This window comes from Podarcis vaucheri (genome assembly GCF_965113315.1).
Source record: "Podarcis vaucheri genome assembly, chromosome: 4".
Taxonomy (NCBI): domain Eukaryota; kingdom Metazoa; phylum Chordata; class Lepidosauria; order Squamata; family Lacertidae; genus Podarcis; species Podarcis vaucheri.
The window spans coordinates 31,314,190-31,337,539 of NC_138762.1; the positions used below are offsets into that span (position 1 = coordinate 31,314,190).

The 23,350-nt window shown below is 42.5% G+C and overlaps 2 protein-coding genes across 6 annotated transcripts in view; one reads left to right on the forward strand and one right to left on the reverse strand.

Moving 5' to 3' along the window:
- The window catches only part of B4GALT4 (beta-1,4-galactosyltransferase 4), a 30,096-nt gene extending 23,587 nt beyond the window's left edge, over nucleotides 1-6,509 (forward strand). For all 3 annotated transcript variants that reach the window (XM_082221598.1, XM_082221597.1, XM_082221596.1), the window contains 2 exons: nucleotides 3,004-3,108; nucleotides 3,599-6,509. In XM_082221598.1, coding sequence (XP_082077724.1) covers nucleotides 3,004-3,108; nucleotides 3,599-3,740 — 247 coding nt within the window. In that variant the 3' untranslated portion in view covers nucleotides 3,741-6,509. The remainder of the gene's footprint in view (nucleotides 1-3,003; nucleotides 3,109-3,598) is intronic.
- A 298-nt stretch (nucleotides 6,510-6,807) lies between these two features.
- On the reverse strand, nucleotides 6,808-22,509 carry LOC309531843 (beta-1,4-galactosyltransferase 3-like). Of its 3 annotated transcripts, none has more exons than XM_082221592.1 (7): nucleotides 22,330-22,509; nucleotides 17,541-18,014; nucleotides 12,006-12,241; nucleotides 10,886-11,076; nucleotides 9,772-9,894; nucleotides 7,869-7,973; nucleotides 6,808-7,108 (listed from the first exon to the last, which is right to left on the reverse strand). In XM_082221592.1, the coding sequence occupies exons 2-7, from the start codon at nucleotides 17,791-17,793 to the stop codon at nucleotides 6,940-6,942; spliced, it is 1,077 nt and encodes a 358-aa protein (XP_082077718.1). In that variant the 5' UTR covers nucleotides 17,794-18,014; nucleotides 22,330-22,509; the 3' UTR covers nucleotides 6,808-6,939. The 3 variants fall into 3 exon arrangements, with proteins under 3 accessions (XP_082077718.1, XP_082077720.1, XP_082077719.1); XM_082221594.1 differs by lacking the exon at nucleotides 22,330-22,509 and adding an exon at nucleotides 22,261-22,315; XM_082221593.1 differs by lacking the exon at nucleotides 22,330-22,509 and adding an exon at nucleotides 21,568-21,766.
- Nucleotides 22,510-23,350: the final 841 nt, after the last annotated feature.

Consider the following 23,350-nt stretch of genomic DNA (forward strand, 5'->3'; position numbering starts at 1 on the left):
TTCTGCTGTTTGCTTAATAGGAACAACCAACTTCTTAATTTATTAGGATTCTGCCGTACATCTGTTTCCTCCCACCCCCAAATGTAGCCACATAGCTTCCCACAGAAAACATGGAAACAACATCCACGCAGGCTGCCTTTTGCACTAAATAGGCCTGGGCCCTCACCGTGATGGTGGCTTCACTTTATTGCAAGCAAAACCACTTGGCTTCCTCCAGCTGGCGCTGGTAGCAGAGGGACTTGGGAACAGCAGTGGTTTCACCAGCGATATACAGCTGAGTGAAGGCACTATCCCACTCTGCCCTCACACCGGAAGAGGGAGGAACAAGCTGTATTGGAGAGGAGCAATACAGCTTGTTCCTCCCTCCGCTTCTCAGCTGAGCGGTGCATGGCTGCCGCTCCCTTCAGCCAAGCAGTTAACGGAGCCTCCAGCCCACCGCTGGCTCATTCAGTTGGGGGGCGGGAGGCCTCTTCCACCCCCCTGCTGAGCAGTTCATCAAAGCCCCAATGCTCCTTGGCTTGCATATGAGCCTGAGAGGCATCGCGACTCTCTCACTGTGTAGGACTGGGCCATGTATCTCGGCTGCTTCTTCCTTCCCAAAGGTGGGAAGAAGCAGCCGAGATAAATTCCAGTCATGGTGATATGTCAGCGTATACTGGTATTTAGCTGCTGATATATCACAATGTTGAAAAGGAAGTATCGCCCAGCCCTAGCACTAAACTAAATCATCAGAGGGTGAGCTGTTGTGCTAACCATAGTAGCAAATTGCTTAGCTCAGAGGTTTTCAACCTATTTGAGTCCATGGCTCCCTTGACCAACTGCATTCTTTCTGTAACTCCCCTGTGGGAAAACATGCTCTGAGCCTCAGAAGCCTAGTTAAGTCACCCTTTCCCTGCAGAGCTGGCAGCCCCTCACCCCTTCCTTGTGAAGTGTTCCCTCTTCTCCCCTCTTCTTGGCAGGCATTTGACACAGCGAGCACAAGAAAGTGCAGCGCCTTCCCAGCCTCCCACTTGTCTGTCCATTCCCAACAGCAAGGGCTTGGTGGACTGGCTGGCTGGGCTCCCTCACCCACTTGCTTGCTTACTTGCTTACTCCAAGGCTGCCTCAGCTCCTGGAAACCAGCCCCCCGGCCAGCCCCAGAGGCACCATTTACCTGGGGAGCTTTGTAGCCAGGGCTGCTGCCACAAACAGCCTTTGGGCAGCAGAGATGTGAGAGGGTATCAGAGGAGGGAGGGAAGGAAAGAGGGATGGAGGCCAGTGCTCCCTGTGGCACCCCTGACCATCATTTAAGGCACCCCAGGGTGCCACGGCACATTGGTTGAAAACCACTGGCTTAACTATTTCCCTTGTTGGATTTCCAAGATGAGACAAGAATCCCAAATGCATAAGGCAAGAAAACCCTACCTACAAGCAGTGGGATAGACCATTAAACCTGATAGTCGTTGAATACAAATAGAAGTTCTTTTCAGTTAAAAAGTAGAGAGCAAGGGGAAGGGATTGCTTACATATTTTTTTTAATGATAAGCATGTGAATCTACCCTGTGGAGCAAGCTGTTTGCACTCTCTCTTCCCCCATCCCCCTCCAATTGCAAGAGCCCTAAGAAACTGTATCAGAGGTTTTTGTCCAATCCCAGCACACTTGCCATCCAGAAAATTTTCCACAAGTTTTTCCCCTGCCAGCAAGCAGGTGCTGGTCGTGAACAGAGGCTAGATGATCCGTGGATGACTTTTACTGTGCAATTAACAAGATAAGTGAGTCTATGGCAAGGGACCCCCTGGGTGTGTGTCCTCTGGACCCCTAGGGATCCCCGGACCCCTAACTGGGAACCACTGGGCTAGAGAACGTCCATACTCAAAAAGAATGTCCTTGGTGCCTCTGTTATCCATGAGTCCAATAGAGGGCAGCAGTTCCCTCTGTTATACTCTTACAAAAAGAAGTCGGGTTATAAAGCAGAGTGGGAAAGGGTTTGGTGTTTTTTTGTTTGGGTTTGGTGGCTTTTTTTAGAACTTGTTTTTGCTCAGTGCTGTACTGATGCGCTGCTTTTTGAGTCTGTTAGTTACTAGTGATTAGTTAGGCCTTGTCCTTCAGCAAACTGCTTCTAATTGTAAAAAGCCTTCCGTGGATTTTGTCCCTTCAACGTGACTGCCTAGAATCCCTAAGCAAATGAAGTCTTGAGCTGTAATACCATCATTATTGGTTTTCTTTCACTGGTTGTTTTACAGCTCTGAGTGTCTCTGTTTGGCATGTGCACTATAGGAAAATAGGAAGCTATGTTATATCGAATTAAGCCACTGGTCTGTCTAGCTCAGTATTGTCTACACCCAGGGGTCAGGAGCCCACCTCCCACAAAGACATTTTAAAGGCCATAGAATGTTAATCAGCCAAAGGCCTGGATATAGAAAAACCTTTTCACCTGGCACCTAAAGATATAGTATGTAATTAATCTGCTATACTCAACAGCTAAGGTCAGGTGCAAGCTGCATCCCCCGCCCCCATGATCTCTTTCAGTACATGCCTTTGGGTGAAGTGGGGTTCTAACCAGAATATGATGGTTTTTTAAATCAGCGGATGGACAACCTGTCTATGGCCCACCCACAAGGAAACCGGATTAGGAAGAAGCAAACTAGCACTTGCTAGCCTTGATTCTCTTATTTGCACAGCCAGATTGGAAGCGCTAAATGAATTTAAAAGGCCCCAAAGTTTGCCCCACCCCCACTGAGGGATATCTGAAAATTTGAGACGGTGCCCCACATTTCTAATAGCAAAGGTAACAGTTAAGGGTCTTCCATTACAGCTTGTACAAAAATGCGCAGTGTGGCTGTCATTTCAGTTGAAGTTTATAGGGACCTGCGCACTGATGCACTAGAGGGAGTGTGAGTCAGATGCCTATTGTTTTATAGTTTTGAGCTGGGGGAGGTTGGGAGGTTCTGATCATCATTCTCAAGCCTCACCCCCCCAATCTCCATGACATGCTTGCAAATCATTGCTATATTTGCATTTAGAGTTGAAATGCAGAAGATGAAGGTTATCCGGCCTTCTCCTCATGTGGCCAAATACACAATGATCTTCCACACGAGAGACCAAGGCAACGAAGCAAATCGACAGAGGTGAGTCAATGAAGTCATATTATGGTAGTAAAACTAGGTGGATGGGAAATGGGTGAAAATGCGACATACGGTCTAAGCCAGGGTGGCCATTATGGTGCCCACCAGAAGTTTTGGACTAAAATTTCCAACAGCTCCAGCCAGCATTTCCAATGGTCAGGGATGATGGGCATTGTCTCCTGCAACATCTGCAGGGCACAACATTGACTAACCCTGGTCTAAGCATAGTGTGGGCACGGTACCCATATAAATGGATTGTGAAACACCAAGCCAGACAATATATCATATATAGAAGTTGTCCTTGCTCAGGTCTGTATTGCCTCTTAAACTGCAGTTTGCATCTTCGGCCACTGCAACTTAAGATTCATCTGCTTTCAGAGCTTTACATATCGTACCTGTCTCTAAAACAGAACCTTCATGACGTTTTAATTCATGCCCTTTTTTCTGTTCTCTCTCCACCCCACCCTACCCATTTTTATTTTTAATTGTTCAGAATGAAACTCTTGCGTCAGGTATCTCAAGTGTGGAAAACAGACGGGCTAAATTCCTGCTCTTACAAGCTGCTCTCCGTGGAACACAACCCTTTGTACACCAACATCACAGTGGACTTTGGCATGCCGACCAAGATTTCATAACCATCTCTTGTGCCTAATGAACTGTATGGATAATCGAAGACAATTTCCAGGGCCGAGAGCAAGCACCTACGTTTTTGTTGGTGGTTTCCCAGAATCAAGTACATTACAGGGGGAAGAATAGGGTCCCCCCCCCCCGATCTCTAGTAGCTTTGTTAGATGTTTCTTCCTGGACTTCAGGACAGTACTGGCCTGTTGGTGACTGCGGTTAACTTAAATAACTCTATGATCATGGTTTTTTCTTTGATTAAAAATATTAATTCCTTCCTCTGGAGGGAATTGACTTCCACTGCCTGAAAGCTATCTGTTTTGATAGCTGATGTTGAATCTCCACCATTTTAAAGTGGAAACAAGGATATAAGGACAATACTGCCATGCTTTTTCCAAGGTGCAAAGTTAAAGGGCTTCTTCATCCAATGGGCAATTCTCTTTTAAATAGGATAGCCCTGTTGGAAATGGCTTTTTCTTCAGCCAGTTGAACAAGCATTCATCATAACCTCCTGAGGTAAAGGTATCTGATGCCATCGTGTTAAGAATACCCACAGGGAGAATGAGGGAGATTTGAAAACTCGCAATAAAATATGGAGCATATTGAAAAGAATTCCATTGTCTTGGTAAAGCTTTCCAATTACATTGTCAGCTTAAGGGTGTGTGAGAAACCTTATTTAATTCTGCAGCTGGTTTGTAAAAATGTTTGTGGGGCCGTTGCCTAAGGACAGCAAGAGAATGCAGAGTGAGAGGTTGTGGAAGTAAATATTGAAGCTCCTCCATGCAGTTCCTCAAAGGCATAATGCACACATGTAAAATGGTCTGGAAACAACTGCTTGGGGGGGGCATGACAAAGTGGTTGTGTAGCTTCTAGGTGCATTTCAGGCCACGGTACTAAAAGTAGAATATGTTTTCGGGGAGGGGGAGTGAAGTTTCAACAGTTCCTAGAAGGAAATGTTTTGCATTTTGAAGAAATTATACAACTGATATTTGCCCACTGATCCTGAGCGTTTTTCAATAAAATAGTTATTGGATTTGGGTGGGTGTTCAAAATGAAAGTGGGCTGTAATGCTTAGAATAGATAAATCACCGAGACTTACATCAAGTCATGACTAAGTCACATAGACTTCATTAGACCTGCTCCTATGATTAAGCCTTTGTTGTTACAATTTCAAGTTGTCTGTCTGCAAATCGCTCCATAGATACCATTTGTCACTTCACTTAGTGAGTATGCTTTCAGTTCCCAACAGTTTGCAAGGCAGATACAGGCCACGACTGTCTGTGCACGCGTGCATCACTGCAACCTGGAAGTGGTCAGAAAATGGGCTGGACAGAGGAGGGACTGGCTTACACGTGCTCCGCCGACACATGCATGCGGGGGTCAGGAATGCATCCCCTGTGCAAAATGGCCACTGCCTATACGCAATGTGTATTTTGTGGGTGAAGTGACCAATAGGAACTTGTGTTGGCCTCACCCTCAGTGATGCTGCACAATGCATAATCGACTAGCTGAAGAGAGCTTTTATGTGCATGGAAAAAGGGAGATCATTTGCATCCCTGAGGAGCAAACCCTGCCCTTATTGAAGCAGCTCCCTTAAGAACATAGGGAGCTGTCTCATACCAAGTCATACTATTGTCCATCTAGCTCTCCAGTGTCCATACTAGCTGGCAGTGGCTCTCCCAAGATTTCAGTCAGGCAGCCTTTTGCAGGCCTACTTGAAGATGCTAGGGATTGAGCCAGGGACCTCCTCTATGCAAGCCAGACGCTTCCTTCAGAATAATTGTGCAGAAGGGGGAATGCTGCCAGTACACAGGGCTACCCTGCATTCCTGTTGCCTGCTTCACACCTAACAAACATTGTAATATGGTTGTTCTACAGAAGATGAAGTACTGATGCATCTTCGCTGTACATTACTGAATGCACTGCATAAGCAATTTGCAAATGCTTAATCTCTCATATGTCAAGTCCCCCTGCCATTTGCACTGAAATAAGTAAAGATGATCACCGCCTGTTTATAGCACAGTCATCATATCTCAAGGCATAATGAAGCGATGAAGTAAAGGCTTCTGTTGACGGCTTTGAATAGAAAGAAGAGGTTATTAATTCTGCTAGAGGCTTGTGGGGAAAAAGAAAAGAAAAATCGAGTTGGTACCAGAAAGTTTAGCAGCATATTCCCAAGAGCTGACTGATCCATATCAGGGATGCTCTGAGGAAAAGAGGCACAGTACAGGATGCCCTAATGGAAGACACAGAAGCACCTTCTGTAAAGCAAAACCCAGCATTCTGACACGCGATTAAATTGTGCATGGTCTCAAAGTGGACTAGGTGACCCTTATGGTCCCTTCCAACTTGACAATTCTGTGATTCTATGAATATAGCCAAGCGCAACAGAGCTACATACACCTAGAAGCAGGTGTCTTAATTTTTACAACAAAAGTGCACGTGGGGTGCAAACCTTGGCCACTCTCACACCTCACTATCATTTATCTCCGTTTAAGATGGAATTGCTTTAGGGAGGAATGTGAACTAGGGAGTTAGCTCCTAACACCCATGCCTTACTGTAAAATGACCATGTGCTCTTTTATATGGGAAGGGGGCAAATAACTCATAGGCTATAGTCTTCCCTTGCCATGTACTGTATATCAGAAACATCTGGAGCAATGCAAAGCCTCTGAGAGAAATGATCCTTCAGAAAAGCAGGTAATGATTGCAGCTGAGACAAAACGCTAATACTCAGTGCAGTTTATTTAAATTCATTGAAAAATAAACTTTTACAAAATTAACACTTTGAAACACATTTAATACTTAACTGCCACCTTAAAGCATTAACACTGGTGCAAGAGAACAGAATTTATAATGCAAAAGATGTCTAAAAATAGAACAAATACATAAATTTACGTTACATTCATACGGTTAAGAGGATACAGTAATGCCAAGTATCCACATCACAGTGTAACTGGTTATAAGATCTAACACTTGCTCTTCAAGAACTGTGCAGGTGAGTAAGAGTGCAGGGTTCAGTAGACATCGCACTTTACAATGGCTGCATGCTTTTCCACAAATACACAAACTTAATACGTGTTCATTCGTGGTGACTTTATTATTATTTTACTTGTAAATAGAAGCTTTAAAAATGCATCTTCATGTCTGCGTACCACACAATCCTTTTGTACCCAGCAAACTCCAGCACTGCAAGAGTCAAATCTGCCAGAGTCAGGCTTTGTTTCCATTGCTTTTGCCCTCAGGTGGTAGGACGGGTGCAGCCCCAATATCCACAGTAATGTTAACATACAAACGGTACTTCTTCTTTCCCAAGAGTTTGTATTCCAAAGAATTCATCCCATCATCTCTCCACGTTTTTTTAGTGTTCAGTTCAGCAGGCCTAGAGGGGAAAGTAAAGGTGGAATGATGTGAGGCAGGGACAGTAGAGAGAGAAAAATGCTAATCAGATATCAATGTTACAGGTCTAGGTTTTTCAGCAGAGATGAAGAGGAAATTTTCTAGCATTATGAAACATGAATACATAGGCGAATTCTTGCAAAGAAAAACTTCCAAGTAGGAGGTGCCTCACCCAGGAATGTGCTATTAAGCACATGAGGCTCTTTCGGGAAATTTGGTGGCAGACTGAATACCTTCACAAGCAGAGCCTTCAAAACCAAAAGGGCCAGGTACAGCCAAAGAGCGGCATAGTTTTCAATCTATCTGAGTGCTATGAACCGAGGGCAGTCCAGTAATCTGCTTGGTGTGCCTCTGAGCATATACAGTATCTCTCAGCTCAAAGCAGCCACAACAGCTAAGGCTGAGAAGAGTTTCTACGTCAGATGATGTAGCTGATAGGCACCTCTGCTCTTCATTTATCTGCATTCCAGTAGAGCTGCTGGAATGCCTCAACTCTGGCTGTTGGGGAGATGTTTACCAATAAGATATTTAAATATTATGCTCCATCCTGCTGGTAGTTGCACTGATAAACAATGAATTGGAGGTGCCAAAGACTGTAAGTCTCTACTACTTAAATATATATCCTGGCTCAAGGGTGAGGGTGTGGTTTGATCTGGTGCGGATGCAATGTGTTACAAGCCCTGTCTGCTGGGAAGTGTAGTGCATGTAAAACCCGTCATGGAAAGAAGAAAATCTGTATTCACCTTTTAAGGTTCTGTACACGTTCAGCAGCTTGTCCATAGTCTATCATTTTGTAATGCCCAACATAAAGTGGAACGCGATCTATTCCCATTCCTGCGATAGCAATCCTTTTGAAGTGAAGAGATGGTGAAAACGTTAATTTACAAGCATAAGTACATGCATTTCAGAACATTTCTCCATAAAAATGGCAAAATCAAGGCAGACAGCAACAAAGGTGAAATGGTTAGGACTGGCATATTCTAAGGGTTCGTGATTGTCAATTATTTTCTGTCTAGCAGTGACACAGACACAAGATGGCTGGATAATTTGCTCTTGGTGGGTGGAATTATATAAGATCAGGCCAGCCGTTTTCTTTCTTGTCCTACCTTGGGTGCATTGCTCTGCCTCTGCTCAAAAATGGCTCACAAAACCCGAAATAACAGATTTTAGCACCAGCCTCTACTCTGTATCAGGGTTAGGGTTAGCAAACCAATTCTTTGAAGTTCAATCTGATGAGCTTCAATGCTGTTCCTTAGAAATGGTTTTTCCTTTTTTTGAAAGGGGGGCAGGCATACGAGTAACATTGTCCTAATACAACTACATATGCTGACAATGGCTTCACGGCCTCAGTGGCCAGTATGAAAGCCTATCAGGCTGGTGATGCTGTGTCAGATTTCTCTGCTTCAACTGCACTGGGCCAAAGTGAGAACTGCAGTTATCAAGTCTACATTCCAAAATACTTTCCCATCTGCTATTCTGCACTGTTTTAAATTATTTATCATTCATTAACAATTTTTTAAAGGAGGAATTAGAGAAGGGGGGGGGTTGGTGTCACAATAATTATTAGGCACCATAGAATCACAGGAGGAGATCCTCAGGAATGGCAATTAATAACAATAAAATGGACCAATAGGGAGCATGAAGGGCACAAAAACAATTTGGCATCACACTAGAGTTAGTCAATGTTAACACATTTTTAACAACTAGAAAAATGGGAGGGGGTATAATTTTGCCTTTCAACAAAAATCAACAAATTTGGGGACATCTTGAGGGGCACAAAACATGGGGCAGGGAGGCCTGGATACTGCCCACAGGTTAGTCACCTTGACTTTGAACAGCAGTTAGAACAAAGTGTTCCATTTACATTTTTATATTCTGTCAACCATATTTGGGAACAGAAGAATGCCCGGGAAAGATTGGAGGGGGTTGGACTCGATGGCCCTTGTGGTCTCTTCCAACTCTATGATTCTATGAAAGATGAACAGAAATTTCACATGACCTTGCCACATTCATGTTTGATAGGGCTGATCTTTGCTCAAACTAGCAACTGGCTGACATTTATTTCAATGCCCAGTAAGAAACCACCTTGTCACCTTGCAGCCCCCTGTACACATCCCAATCTGAAGTCTTTTTAGCTGTCTGCAAAGGCTTGTATGGGTGCTCTTTTATCTCAGACAGCAATCTTCTACCCTTTATCATAAACTGCTTTGGAAATTCCTAAGCAGCTTGTCACATGGTACAAGGAGTTTGGATTTAAAAACAAACAAACAACAGAGCGAAAATTTCTGTTCCCTGCAGTGCAGCTTCAGGCTTGTTTATAGATTCTTGCACCGTAGAGCCCCGTCCTTGGTACAGCAGATTTCAGAGGACGGTTTTCAAATGTTCTGCCATTTCAGCCAACTTTTCTCACACTTTTCTAACTAAAGGTGCAAAACTGTGCTTCTTTGAATGGAAAACACATTCCACACGCAAAAGGGCACCTTTAAATCCAACCTATCAAATGAAGTAATTACCAACCACTTTCTGAACAGAGGTCCTATTGAGTGATGGAGAGGTCTCACTTCATTCTTTTAAGCAGGCACAACTTAACTGTTGTTATGTTTGAATTTATCACAACCTTTTTCAACGCCTGTTCCTCAATAGTACCTTTCAGCAATGTCATCATCTTCACCATCTTTGTCCCAGAAGGTATTTGGAAACCCATTTATCTTCATGTAATGCTCTGGGGTCAAAGCAATTACACCACCAAAAAAGGACCAGTATGGGAAACTACAAAGAAAAATAAACCTAGATCAGTTTACCAAATAAATAAATAAATAAAAATTGCACTGCACTGTGGAAAGCAAAGAGTACATGTGTCTGGCACAACAAACTAGAATACTTTTATTTTTATTTGGTCCTACATGGAGCATCAGGACACAATGACTTTCACATTCATGCAAGTTTAGTGCTCCTGATGCTGTACCAGAAGTGTTGTGAAGACAGGGAGTATTAGTTCTGGAAAAAGTTCAAGACTTCAGTATCCTTAAAAACATACCTTCCAAGTTTCTTCTCTCTTACATCTCAATGTTAAGGCCATGATTTAAGCATGCTTAGAAGTAAGAAAATACCAGAAAACAGTTTTTCCTTGCAACAGAAACAAAGCACTTTGGAATGTGCTTCCAATGAACACCAGGAAGGCACTTGCAGTATTGGCACTTACACACCTGCTTAAAACTCAACGGCGTTCCTGAAGGGTGCTGTGTTGATGTATTAGGCTTATCGAATGTATTTTCTACTTGTTTTATGAAGAACATTTTATTGTTTATTGTATGCTTCTCACTGCCACATTTTTTCTAAAGGTTTGTTGTATTTGCAAATAAAAATAAATTGCAAATAAATTCAATGGGATTTACAATCCCAAATCAGATTGCAGTTCAAAGTGTCATACAAAAGAAGCGCATGCAGGAGAACACCTGTGTGGTTTTATGCTCCGTACCCTAATCCATATGCACGCAATGTTAGAAAGGGAAAAGGAGTAGACGTATTCTGTCCAATTGCTTCATAAAAAATGAAATTGCCAGAACCTGCAAAACTGCTGGTTGACTGAAAAGCAATTGGCCCAGTGTTAACCCTTATAATTTCTAAACAATTATTATTTAATAAATTCATTTTAATTTGTACTGTTTACATTTTTGTACTACTTGTGTTACATTTCTTCTCCTCTCCCCAGCCAATGGTAATATGGCCCTAGTATACTTTTACTTAGGATATTTATTACCTGTAGTATAACTTGTCAATAGCAGTGGACAGTTGTTTGGGGAAATAATCATCACAGGCATAAACATTATAATCATTCTCTGGAATGAGGTCCACATCATGCAGAAGCAGGCAGTCCCAGTCATCGTCTTTCATTGCCTCACGGACTCCAACGTTAAGAAGCTTTGCTCGGTTAAATGGGCCACTTCCAGCCTGAAAAGAGAAAACGAAAATCAGCCTTAGAACACAATGATGAATTTGTTAGAGGGCGCTCATAATATATTGTGCTGCTTTTGTGACACTGAGATATTCGGCATGCTTGGCGTATCAATCAGTTGTTGAAGAAACTAGTTCACAGTCCAGCAACTGTGAGGAAAGACAAAATTAGTGGTTAGGAAGGGATCACCAACTCACACAAGCAGCTGGACTATGGGATGAGAGATAAGGAGGCTAAAATAAGGGTGAAGAATAGCTATTAAGTAAAGAAGAACATGAAGAAAGGCAAGTGGAGAATGAGGATCTGAGGAAATGGAAGAAGCAAAATGGAGCTAATAATCACTGGACCAAGATTGCCAACATTTCAGGACTGGAATATGTTAACAGCTGTAAAGTGTTTACATGGTTAATAATGAGTGTGATGACCACAAAATTTGCAACATACAAGCCTGATATCAAGCCTGATATCACTTGTACACATTCACACCTAGAAATGAAAAACAACTAATTAACCCCTCCACAAATGGCCTTCTCCTCAGTACTTCCCCTTTGTTTCTGATCTTTACATGTGATTTTATTTTTTATTTTTTAAAATCCCCAGAAGATCACATTATTTCATAGAAACATCCATAGGAAGAGTTTGGACTAAGCAGCACTCATAGCATGTACTCCATCTGGCATAAAAACAGCATGGCTGATTAGAAGATTAACCACTTGCAATTTAGAAAGCAGCAGCATCCTTGACATTTCAACTTTTTTCTCCGCAGAAGATTTTGATTTTATGAGGAGCACTTTATAGACAGCCGTATATCTAAACTGCAGGCACACTCCCATATTCTGTACTTATCAGACAACATTTGCGTTAGCTCATTTTATTCAAAAAAACATGTTAAAGAGACTTGCAGCGTGCCTTTGGTTTGGCTTACCTGATGAATCAAGTAGATACAGTAGTTAATCTGCTGACGCTGAAGGAAGGGATGGAGATAATAGAGGAAGTGCTGCAAGTGTTTCTCGTGATTCTTGTGTGGCACAATGACAGCAGTTTTGTAGCGAGCCACACAGTGTGGAGGGCTGTAGTGACCACCTGACTGGACATACGGGTTTTTGCTGATGATCGTTTCTTCACTGGGTAGTGTGTCAAATGTGACGGCTAAGGGTCCAACTGTATGAGAAGAAGGGTTAAGTGGGTGAGTTTCAGAATAAGTTATTCATGGAGATAAAGTCTCCTACGAGGGTAGTTGGTAGAGCACAGGTGCTGATTTAAACATTTTTCTTCTATAAGAATGAGTGTGGGAGGCTCTGGCTGAGCTCAGACATAACTGACTAAACCACTAATTAGCATTAGGAGAGCAAGCCTTTCCAAGCATCAGGCCTGTGCATTTCCCCTCTCCTCTGATAAGGATGCAGAGGAGATTAGAGGCTTCTACTTCCATTTAAGATTAACTGGTTTAGCATTCCGTCCAAACCCTAAACTATGGCTAAACTAAACTAAAGCAAGCCAGCTTCATAAGAGTACAATTTGATTTGCAGCTTGCCTGAGCTTAGATGCCCCCAGCAAGCTGCTGCTAGTTTAAAATGAATGCTTCTTTGCCCTTGTGCAAGGATGAGTGCATGATCCCAAGGCTCATCCAAACAAGGCCATTATGTCAGAACGCAAAATCAATTAGGGACAGGCAAAAATCACCCAATCCCTTGCAATAAGAAGCTAGTCAACTGCTTTCTTACAAACTCTAGGTAGTTTTTAAATTCCAGCATGTTTTTATATAAGTACTTCACAGAAAATATATTTAATTGTGGAATCAGTACTTAATTTGCCTTTAAACACCAAGAGCTATTAAGTATACAATGCAGCTTCCTTGGGTCAGTGGGGTCATAGCGCTTCAATTAACATTTTTAAATTAAAAGTGTTCCATTTTCACAATCAATAGCAGCCTTGAAACCAGAGGCTGGTATAAAGCTATACATTGACCAACTCTATTTACTATTCTGAGGGACTGATCCTTCTTATGCCAAGGGAACACCAATTGCTATGCCAGCACGCAGTTGAATATGACATTGCACCAGCACAGCAAGGACACTACAACTAAATTGCATATATAAGCTGGTTTAGAGTGAAGGAGGAATGGATTTACTGCAGACTAGAGTATCTTCATACTCTAATCCTGTATAGAACAAACGTTGGTTCCTTTAACTCAAGCAGATCCAATGGTTGCACCTGTACAAGAAAGAAATGGAAAACAAGAAGAGCATACAGTGGTACCTTGGGTTACAGACACTTCAGGTTACAGACTCTGCTAACCCAGAAATAGTACCTCGGGTTAAGAACGTTGCTTCAGGATGAGAACAGAAATCGTGCTGCGGCGGTAGCGGGAGGCCCCAATAGCTAAAGTGGTACCTTAGGTTAAGAACAGTTTCAGGTTAAGAACGGACCTCCAGAACGAATTAAGTTCTTAACCCGAGGTTCCACTGTACTGTGTGACTTCCTTCATGTATCCACAGGAGACAGACCACACTGGGACAAGCACTGCGAGTAACAACACCTGGCCACACTGTTTGTTGATCTCTTTTAACAGCTGAATAAATCACATACAGTGGTACCTCAGGTTAAGTACTTAATTCGTTCCGGAGGTCTGTTCTTAACCTGAAACTGTTCTTAACCTGAAGCACCACTTTAGCTAATGGGGCCTCCTGCTGCCGCCGCAGCACGATTTCTGTTCTCATGCTGAAGCAAAGCAAACCTGAAGCACTATTTCTGGGTTAGCAGAGTCTGTAACCTGAAGCGTATGTAAACTGAGGTACCACTGTAATTAGAATGGTTTGGAAAATAAGAGTAAGTTATGCAGAACAAGGAGGATTAAAAGGTTCAAGATATTCAGTTGGCTTCATGGGAAGGAAAAGGGTAGGAGGAGAGCATAGGAAGTCAAACCACACTTACTTAAGGCATATAAAATTAAAGTTAACATACCAAATAATAATAATAATAATAATAATAATAATAATAATAATAATAATCCGTGCCCATCTGAGTGGGTTGCCCCAGCCACTCTGGGCAGCTTCCAACAAGCTCTCTAAACTAGGAGGGATCAGATCTGCTGATTCAAGGGGAAAAGACAATTACACTTCTCAGTAATAGTAATGGCAGGGGAGGATTTTGGTAATATGGTGCCCTGGGCAAGGACAGAATTTGGGACACCCACACACCCAATATTCCTTATCTTCACAATAATTCCTTTTAGTGCTGTTGCTTTTAAAATGGATCTTCTCAGTAGGTGCCTGTATAAATATAGGTTTTATTATCATTTTTATTATTTTGTGCCCCCTCAGCTCAGCGCCCTGTGCAAAGGAACCGCCTGCACCACACTACAATCCAGAACTGGTTATGGCCATGGTTGGTGCAGAAGACCTCATTGGCAACTAAGCAGATTATACTGATGATTCAATCATGGGTACACTCATCTTCTCAAAAAGCAGCACAGCCTACTACAAACCTTACCCTTCAAGAATATGGAAATGAAGTTATTTCTTCTCACTACTAATGAGGACCCTAGACATTTACTGCATACAAAAGCAAAGAACACCATCTCTTCCACAACCTGACTACACTATTTGGATTGAGTCAGCTATTACTTTTTTTTCCTAGACAAGGGCTGAAAGATTGACAGTGTCACTTTTTCAAGTGTGTGAATTTCATTACTGCAAATCTACTGCTTTCCCATCAGGAGTCACAGAATGGCAACTATACTTTGTCTGGCTCCTATTTGCTGATATTGCCACTGCCGCACAGAATGATTTACACAAGCTTTATCAAAACCAAATGAATGCTGCCTAGGATATAGTACCATCACAACTCCCTCTCATTTCACTCCCCATCTTATAATATTGGCTTGATCGGAATGTAACGAGAAGAGAGAAGAAATGGGGAACTTATAGTCCTCCAGATGTTGCTGAACCACAACTCAGGTCATATCTGATGGGAGGACTGGGACTGATGGGAGTTTGAGTCCAAGTCAGCATGCTTTTGCTAACCATAGTTAAGATTAAACACAATTTGGGTTTGGATGACACAGCAAGCTGGAGGTTATTCCAAAACAGTAATAAACAATTCTGAACTCGCCGTCATGTGGAAAAAACACAAGCCAAGGGTGATGACTTCGCTGCAAAGAAAGAATTGGTCAACTGAAATCATAGTGATGTTGGGTGATGGACAGGTAAGAGGCCTGCCAGAGTTGGGGGGGGGGGGGGAGAGGAATCGGCCTGTCAGCCAGATCCTGTTCCCTACTCCTGTGCTAGACTATGGCGAGCATTATGTCAAAACCAGTCCAGCAGTAAGAAAAACAGGCATTGGAATAGACAACGCAAGCACAAGAGCCAGTTCCCTACCCCTGTGCTAAACTATGGTTTGGCCTTATGTCAAAACCAGTACAGCAGTAAGAAAAACAGTCATTGGAGCAGATAATACAAGCGCAAATCCGGAGTCAGGCAGTTACTGAAAAAGATTAAGTTTTTAAAAATAGCAGCATGCAAGATAAGAGGTACTGGATGCTAATATCTAGCACACTAAAAAACATCTTAAGATGAACAGCAATTGTTAAAAAGGATAGCTACTTATAGCAAAAGCAACTGCTTCCAATGGAGGATTAATATAGGAAAGTAATGCAAAAAGAACACAATCCTACAACCCAAAATACAAAAGCAAGTTCACTAGCCAAATTAACATAGGGTTTCTTAAATTTCAACAACAAAGGCAAAAAGTTAAAAGGACAATCAAAATCTCTTGTCAGACTAATGTGGACTGAGTCTCAAATGCCTTATGTATAAAAAGTCCAAGTGTTGGGCAACATTTGTCAGATGAGATTAAGATACAGTACACCAATGGAGCTTTGCTCATGAGGTAGCTTAATAATAATAATAATAATAATAATAATAATAATAATAATAATAATAATAATTTATTATTTATACCCCGCCCATCTGGTTGAGTTTCCCCAGCCACTCTGGGCAGCTCCCAATCAAATGTTAAAAACAGTACAGCATTAAATATTAAAAACTTCCCTTAACAGGGCTGCCTTTAATAGCAAAGCAATACAAAGCCAAAGTTGTGTATCTGCTGTTGTATGGCAGATGTGTGAGTATGAATATTTGGAAGAAGTGGGAAACCAAAATCACATCTCATCAAAACCCAAGTTATGCAGAAAGTCAGGTCATTGACAGCCCCTGTAGCATACAGCTATCACCTGGAAGAAGGGAACAGTTGCTAAACCTGTCCCCCAGGCATAGCTTGGAATGCCTGAATATAAATTTGTCTGCTTTTGTGCCTGCATTTTGAGGATATAAAACTGAAATCACTCCTGAAGTAAACTGCCTTACTTTCATTAGTAATGCATAATTGGGGTGGGGGCAGTAAATACACACAGTACAGTACTGCCTTTCTGATAAAGTCAAAACTTCTTTTACTGGTTTAACAACACAAAATGTATAATTTATTACCTAATTAGCATATGAAAATTGTATTATCATACAATTGTAGAGTTGGAAGGGACCCAAGGGTCATCTAGTCCAACCCCCTGCAATGCAGAAATCTCAGCTAAAGCATCCATGGCAGATGACCACCCAACCTGCGCTTAAAATCCTCCAAAGAAGGAGAGTCTGCAACCTCCAGAGGGAGACTGTTCCACAGTCAAACAGCTCAAACACATGGGTCCACTGGAAGGTCATCCAATATCAAATCAATGTTTCCTGTAGTAGCCAAGGTTCTCTTAGCACAACAAACCAACCATTTATCAAACACATAACAAAGACAATCCCCAGCCAGTCAAGGACAGAAACAAAAGTAGTTGATATAGCTACAGGTTTTTATGATGTTGTTTGTTGACTCAAAAAAGGAAGCACATACATTATTTAATGGATATCCTGCAATTCCAGCGCTAGAAAATACAAGCCAACAGGTGTAATTTCTCATCAAAATTCTATATTCTAAAAGAATGATGTAATATTTGAAATTAATGCTACTAGGAAAGATGCTTTCACACATCGGTCCCAGTATAATAACAGGTAAAGCATTCCTAAAACCCAATCAGCTTAACTGGAGAGATGGAATGCAGCAGGTTTCCCTCTACCCAGTCCTGGCAGTGTGGGGTGTGCTCTGTGAACAAGGTGGATCCCACTGCACCCAGCTGAGGTTCTTCTGGAGCCTTAGTCAGTCCAGCTACTACCAATGGGCCTGATCCAGACCCCTCTGCAGGACCAGCCAGGAGCTGGCACAGTGAAAACTGGAAATTTTACTGTGTGTCCCTCCTTATCCCTGAGCAGTACAACCAGGAAATGGAAGAGATGGTGGCTCCACTACTTCATGCAGCCCTGCTGCTCCTAAGTGCGAGTTAGGATCACAGCCAAATACAGCTTTCATGTGCAACTCAAATCATTAGGATGCATTACCAACATCAACCTGCAAGAATACATACCCAATATTGGTGACTCAGTGCAGTACCGCATATTTGCCTTATCAGGAGCAGGAGTGAACAAACTGAGATTTGTATAGACATCCTCTGTTTTTGAATAGTCCAATGGGCGAGGTAGCGGAAAAGAAGTCTGATATACAGTTGAATTGCTGCCTCGGTACAGGATCAAGATGAATATTGCTTGAAAGATTATCAAAAAAAGCAGAAAGCAGGGATTTTCTACTCGAGAAAGGGACATTTTCTTTCCAAAAGCCATACTTAGGCTAAACACTTAATTCTTCAAGACACACCGACATTTTAACTTCTTGGGTACAGTGCAATGGAACAGTAAATGTTCTTGATGGGCAGCTGAATAAGGGAGCTAGCATCTTTGGAAAATGCCCAAAGTTCTCACAGGATATAATGCAACCTATATTATTATTGCAGATCAAACATCTTAGATTTTAAACATCTTCATCCATTCTTCTATTATTCAATCTGCAATTAAAATGAGAAAAGCAATGAAAAGGTGCTAACAATATATTTGCCTTCTAACTGGATATAATGGCATATAAACTATAACTAGGAATACTGTTTTAAAACTAACAATTGTTTAACCTCTTCCATGTTAGGTGGTCCCAGGCTCATCTGGTGTCTCCAGACAAAAGCAGCTCAGGTAACATGACTATGAAAGCCCTCTGCCAGAAGCTTAGAGAACAGCCACCAGTTCAGCTTGTACAAGCAAATATAACCAATACTGGACTAGCAAGTGAATGAGAGGCAGCTTGATGAAACTGGATAAAAGGGCTGACAGCAGAAGCAAAGTGGGAGGGCTGTAACTTTCAGTTCATTTACGTATTTAATTTATATAAATGTATGAGCATTTATTAGAGGCAATCTATAATCACCTGTTTCCCACTTGCCACTGTGGAGTGGAACAGTTTCAAAATGCTGGTATGTAAAATTACGTTTTGGTGCAGATCCCGATCTCCACACTTCAGATTAAATTCTGGGTTTTTAGCCAATACATTTTCTTTCCATTACTGAAACTCTTGTTTCAGGAGAAAGATTAACCCAAGCATAATTATTACATATAACACAATAGGATCTAAAGCAATATTGCAATGTAAGTACTCCTATTCATGGTTCCAGTCAGTTGGCCAGGCCCTCTTTCAGGAATCAGAATAAACTATTTCTCCTCCCAATCCTGAGTTTTATGTTTCTCTTTTCCAGCTGAGACTCAGCATTCTTTGGCAGCTAAGAATAAGTCAGTCCTTTTTGGTGGTGTGTTTGCCTAGATTTAAAATTTTAGAAACTGTGAAGCCCAGGCTTCCAATTCAGTGAGAAATTCAAATATATTCAATACTTACTTAATTATTTATCAACCCTAAAGTTGTTTTGCTGCTTTAACAATACAAAATACATAATTTAACACTTAATTAGCATAATATTACACTTATTTGGCGTTTTTCTTAATTTTACAAAGCAATGCTATGTATACTTATTCAAAAGATCAGCCCATTTTGCAAAGTACACGTAAATGCAGTATACAACTGGACCCTTACTTTTGTACAAGCAAATATAACCAATACTGTACAGTACTAGCAAGTGAATGAGAGGCAGACTGCAGCACCCTATGCTACTTAAAACACAGGTGTCTTAATTTTTACCACCTGGGACACAGGCAAATAAAACTTGAAAATAGAAATTACAAATGTTGTAGTAAACAAACAAACAAAATGCATTACTTGGGAAGAAACAGCATTGCATACTCACAATATTAAGGACTGGCAGCATATTTGGCTATCAAGATAAACTTGCAACAACAATGAAAACACTCAGCACACCTTGCACGAGTGTCCACAGGAATTATCATTTTCTAACACAGTAAAATAGATTGTTCTACATAAAACCATTACAAAATGTGTTTTAAGTAAACTGTTGTCCACATCCAGAAGAAAAAAAGAATTATTAATAATATATTTTCTCATTGCTGTTCTCACATACTGTCATTTTTATTGGCTAAGTAATTATACTTTATGGCCTTTCTTGCTGTTATATGAATTATTATGGCAGCTGGGTGTTTTGAACTACTTGAATATAATCCCAGCAGTGCAAGAGTTTCAGTGTGGTTCACTGCTAGCTGGTTGACTCTCTCCATTCATCTGAGAACAGGTGTTCTTTCAACCAGACAGGAAAAGTTGAATGTAATTTGATCTGGCACTCAAACATGTCCTAGGTCACTGAAACGAGAATGACTGTTCTTTCAAATGGTCTTCGACTCTCAGGGTTTTCAAAATCCAGAACGCAGTGTCCTTGAAGCACAGGGGAAATACTCAGTTGATCTTATAGAACAGTATAGTATAGCACACCATTAGAATATCTCATGCCTGAACCCCAGATACTGTTTTTAATATCAGGAGTCAGTCATGGAACATGGGGGTGGGGAGGAATACAGACAGATCAACACAAAGACTTTCAACTATATGCAGAGACTTTTCACAATCGCTGAGAACCAGCAGGATTGGTGGGGACATCTTAAAAGGAGGTAAAAGAGCCCTGCCATCTCACCTTTTTCATAGCCAAGTGACCCAACTCACATGCGCAGATGCAAGTGACAAGAAGCCTCTTGGAGAAAACTGCCTACACGGGCAAACTAAGACCCGGGGGCCAGATCCATCCCAATCGGCATCTAAATCCGGCCCGTGGACGGTCCAGGAATCAGCGTGTTTTTACATGAGTAGAATGTGTCCTTTTATTTAAAATGCATCTCTGGGTTATTTGTGGGGCATAGGAATTTGTTTATTTTTTTTTTCAAAATATGGTCCGGCCCCCCAGAAGGTCTGAGGGACAGTAGACCAGCCCCCTGCTGAAAAAGTTTGCTGACCTCTGGCCTACACTCTACAACAGAATGGAATAAACTTTCTACTGACAGAAAATGTACAGCGGAGGGCGGGGGAGGCAGAGAGATAGAAGAAAATTACAAGGGGTAAGAAGTTGACTTCCCACCTCCACCTCTACCCACACAGAACAGTCTTGAGCATATTTTTCTCTTAGAAGTGGCGCTTCTAAGTGTCCTTAGCAGTCCAACCATAATGTGGTGTCTCCGGGGGGGGGGGAGCTTCAGAAGAGGGTCAAGCAAGCCCCTGAACTGTGCTACCAGAAGGGCAAAACAGAAATAAGAGGAGAGGCCAGTAATCCATCTACAGCAGCAGTCAGCAAACTTTCAGCAAACTGTCCCTCAGACCTTGTGGGGGGCCGGACTATTTTTTTTTTTTGGGGGGGGAGAACAAATTCCTATGCCCCACAAATAACCCAGAGATGCATTTTAAATAAAGAATACATTCTACTCATGTAAAAACACCAGGCAGGCCCCACAAATAACCCAGAGATGCATTTTAAATAAAAGGACACATTCTACTCATGTAAAAACACGCTGATTCCTGGACCGTCCGCGGGCTGGATTTAGAAGGCAATTGGGCCAGATCCGGCCTCTGGGCCTTAGTTTACCTACCAATGATCTACAGTATTGTGCAAAACAGGAAGCTTGCACATTCACATTGGAAGCCATTTTTGGATCTTCCATTAGGCCCAGGTGAAGCTGGGTGAGAGCTTCCTATTGAACACAATTGAGAACCTCCGGATTTTATCATAGCAGTGAATCAGTAATCCTCTAGCCGGTGGGGCAGGAAGGATTTTCTTCTAACCTGTATGCTTGCTATGGTGGCTATTTCATCATTACATCTTGCCTTGACCCTGTTCGTACACTGCTTTGTGAGTCCTCAAAAAGTGACTAAAGCTGCTTTTAAAAAGCGAACCCCTTGCCGGCCTTTTGCAACTCAGATCTTCTTCTACGTGTGTGTGTGTGTGGTGGTTGGGGAACCTCTTATTAATTTATTTCTCACAAACATGGGCATAGCCAAATCAATCAAAAGCTGCCCCCACCCCAAATCAATCAAAATCAATACTAATCTGAAATTTGCCCTCCCCTTATAAAAGTCAGCCCCCACTAACAAAAATCCTAGCTATGTCATTTTAAAAAATCACGTACCAAGGCCAGTAACACAGCCTGTTATCCCCACAATGTGTGTCTGAGAGGGATTAAGTCAGCGTATGACAGTTTGGACTCCTTTATTATCATTATTATTGCCCTCCAGAACTGTGACGTTTCGCATTTTTCCTCTGAGGAGAAAACAACAGCGGGGAGTGAGGGTGGAAGAGGAGGATTGAGAAGCGGACACAGCAGCGCTGGCAGAGGCGGGGGTACGTTTAACTTAACTCCCACCCCAACCCCCCAAAAAGCCACCCCTCAAAAGTTGAAGCGCAAAGTCCCATCATCGCCTTACAATTCGCCCCACAGCCCAAATCCAGGGCTGAATCCCGCGCCTTGAAATGTTTCACACCAAGCAAGACCCGAGTTAGGAAAAGCTACGCCGTGTTTGTGTGTGGAGACCGAGAGCGAAGCGAAAACCCCTCAATTTAGCTTTCGGTGCCGGTAGTAGGCGACCGTCCCTTGCCCGTTTGCTTGTTTATACAAGTATTTTTTAATTATTTTAATTATTATTTTAAAGGCTGCAGTCGAGGAGACTTTGGAGAGTCGCTTAACTCACTCTACGGGACAAAGGGCAACGTTATATGTCTTGACTTCTTCCCCAGCCCCCGGCCTGCTTGGGTTCCCGGCCCCAACCCGCCACCTCTTGACGCTTCACACGAAGCCCCGTTCCCTCCCCCCCCCCTAACCCACCCCGCTTCTCAGAGAAGCCTGACGAGCGAACAGGTGCCGCCGCCGAGGGCGAGAGATGGGGCTGCTCACCTGCCCGCCTGAGAGAACGCGCGTGTGCAACACTTCCGTCCAGAGGGCTGTCGTCGGGACCCGCCCACCTCCTCACTTCATCCCCGTGTTTTTTTGCATAACAAGGGTTTCTAGGACTACAGCTCCCGAGATGCAACGTGACGCCTAGGCCCTCTCGGTGGGGTTAGCGTTGCATGCTGGGAATCGGAGTCCACTAAGGCTCCTGCCTTGCTGTAGTCAACGGAGAAGGAATCGGCGCCTGTCAGACGGAGTCTCTCTCTCTCTCTCTCTCTCTCTCTCTCTCTCTCTCTCTCTCTCTCTCTCTCTCTCTCTCTCTCTCTCTCTCTCTCCCGCCCCCCCCCGCGCTCTCGCAGAACTGACTCCTCTTCAAGCGAATCCTTCCCTCTCGTTCTCTAAAGAGCAGGGAAGAGATTAAAATCTGAGAAGAAAATAATATTTAATACAAAAGCAGCAGCACAGTGTCAAAGTGGACGGAAGAGCTCTGCTGGATAGGAACAAAGGCTGATCTCTCCCTATCCACCTTCTGCACCTCATACATAATTTTATATCGCATTCATGCCACATCCTTGTTTCCCCCACCCCTTCTTATCTAAAAAGCCTCAGATGCAAAAGGCCCTTAAAAACCATTTCCCCTCCCCATAGGCTCCACATTATATTGGCTGCCCCGTTTTGCAACTTTCGTTGTGTGTTGCAAAACATAAGAGATATAAGTGACACAGCTCTCGGGGCTGTTACAGTGTGAGAGTATCGACATTTCATAGCAGAAACATAACAATTCATTTTGTGCCTATACATTAAAAGGAAAAGTTGAGAAGCAGCAAAAGCATCAGAATGACGAGTAGATGTGGCTGTCGGCTTCCACTACATTTATAGACATACTAATATTGTTTTTAAATATCATCACTATCAATTATTAAAACCAAGTTTACCAGTTAATTTTTAAAATGTGGCTTTATTTGGTAGGTTCAAGCTTAATATATTGCTGTCTTAAACCTCTTTGGGTTGATTCCACTATCTCCCC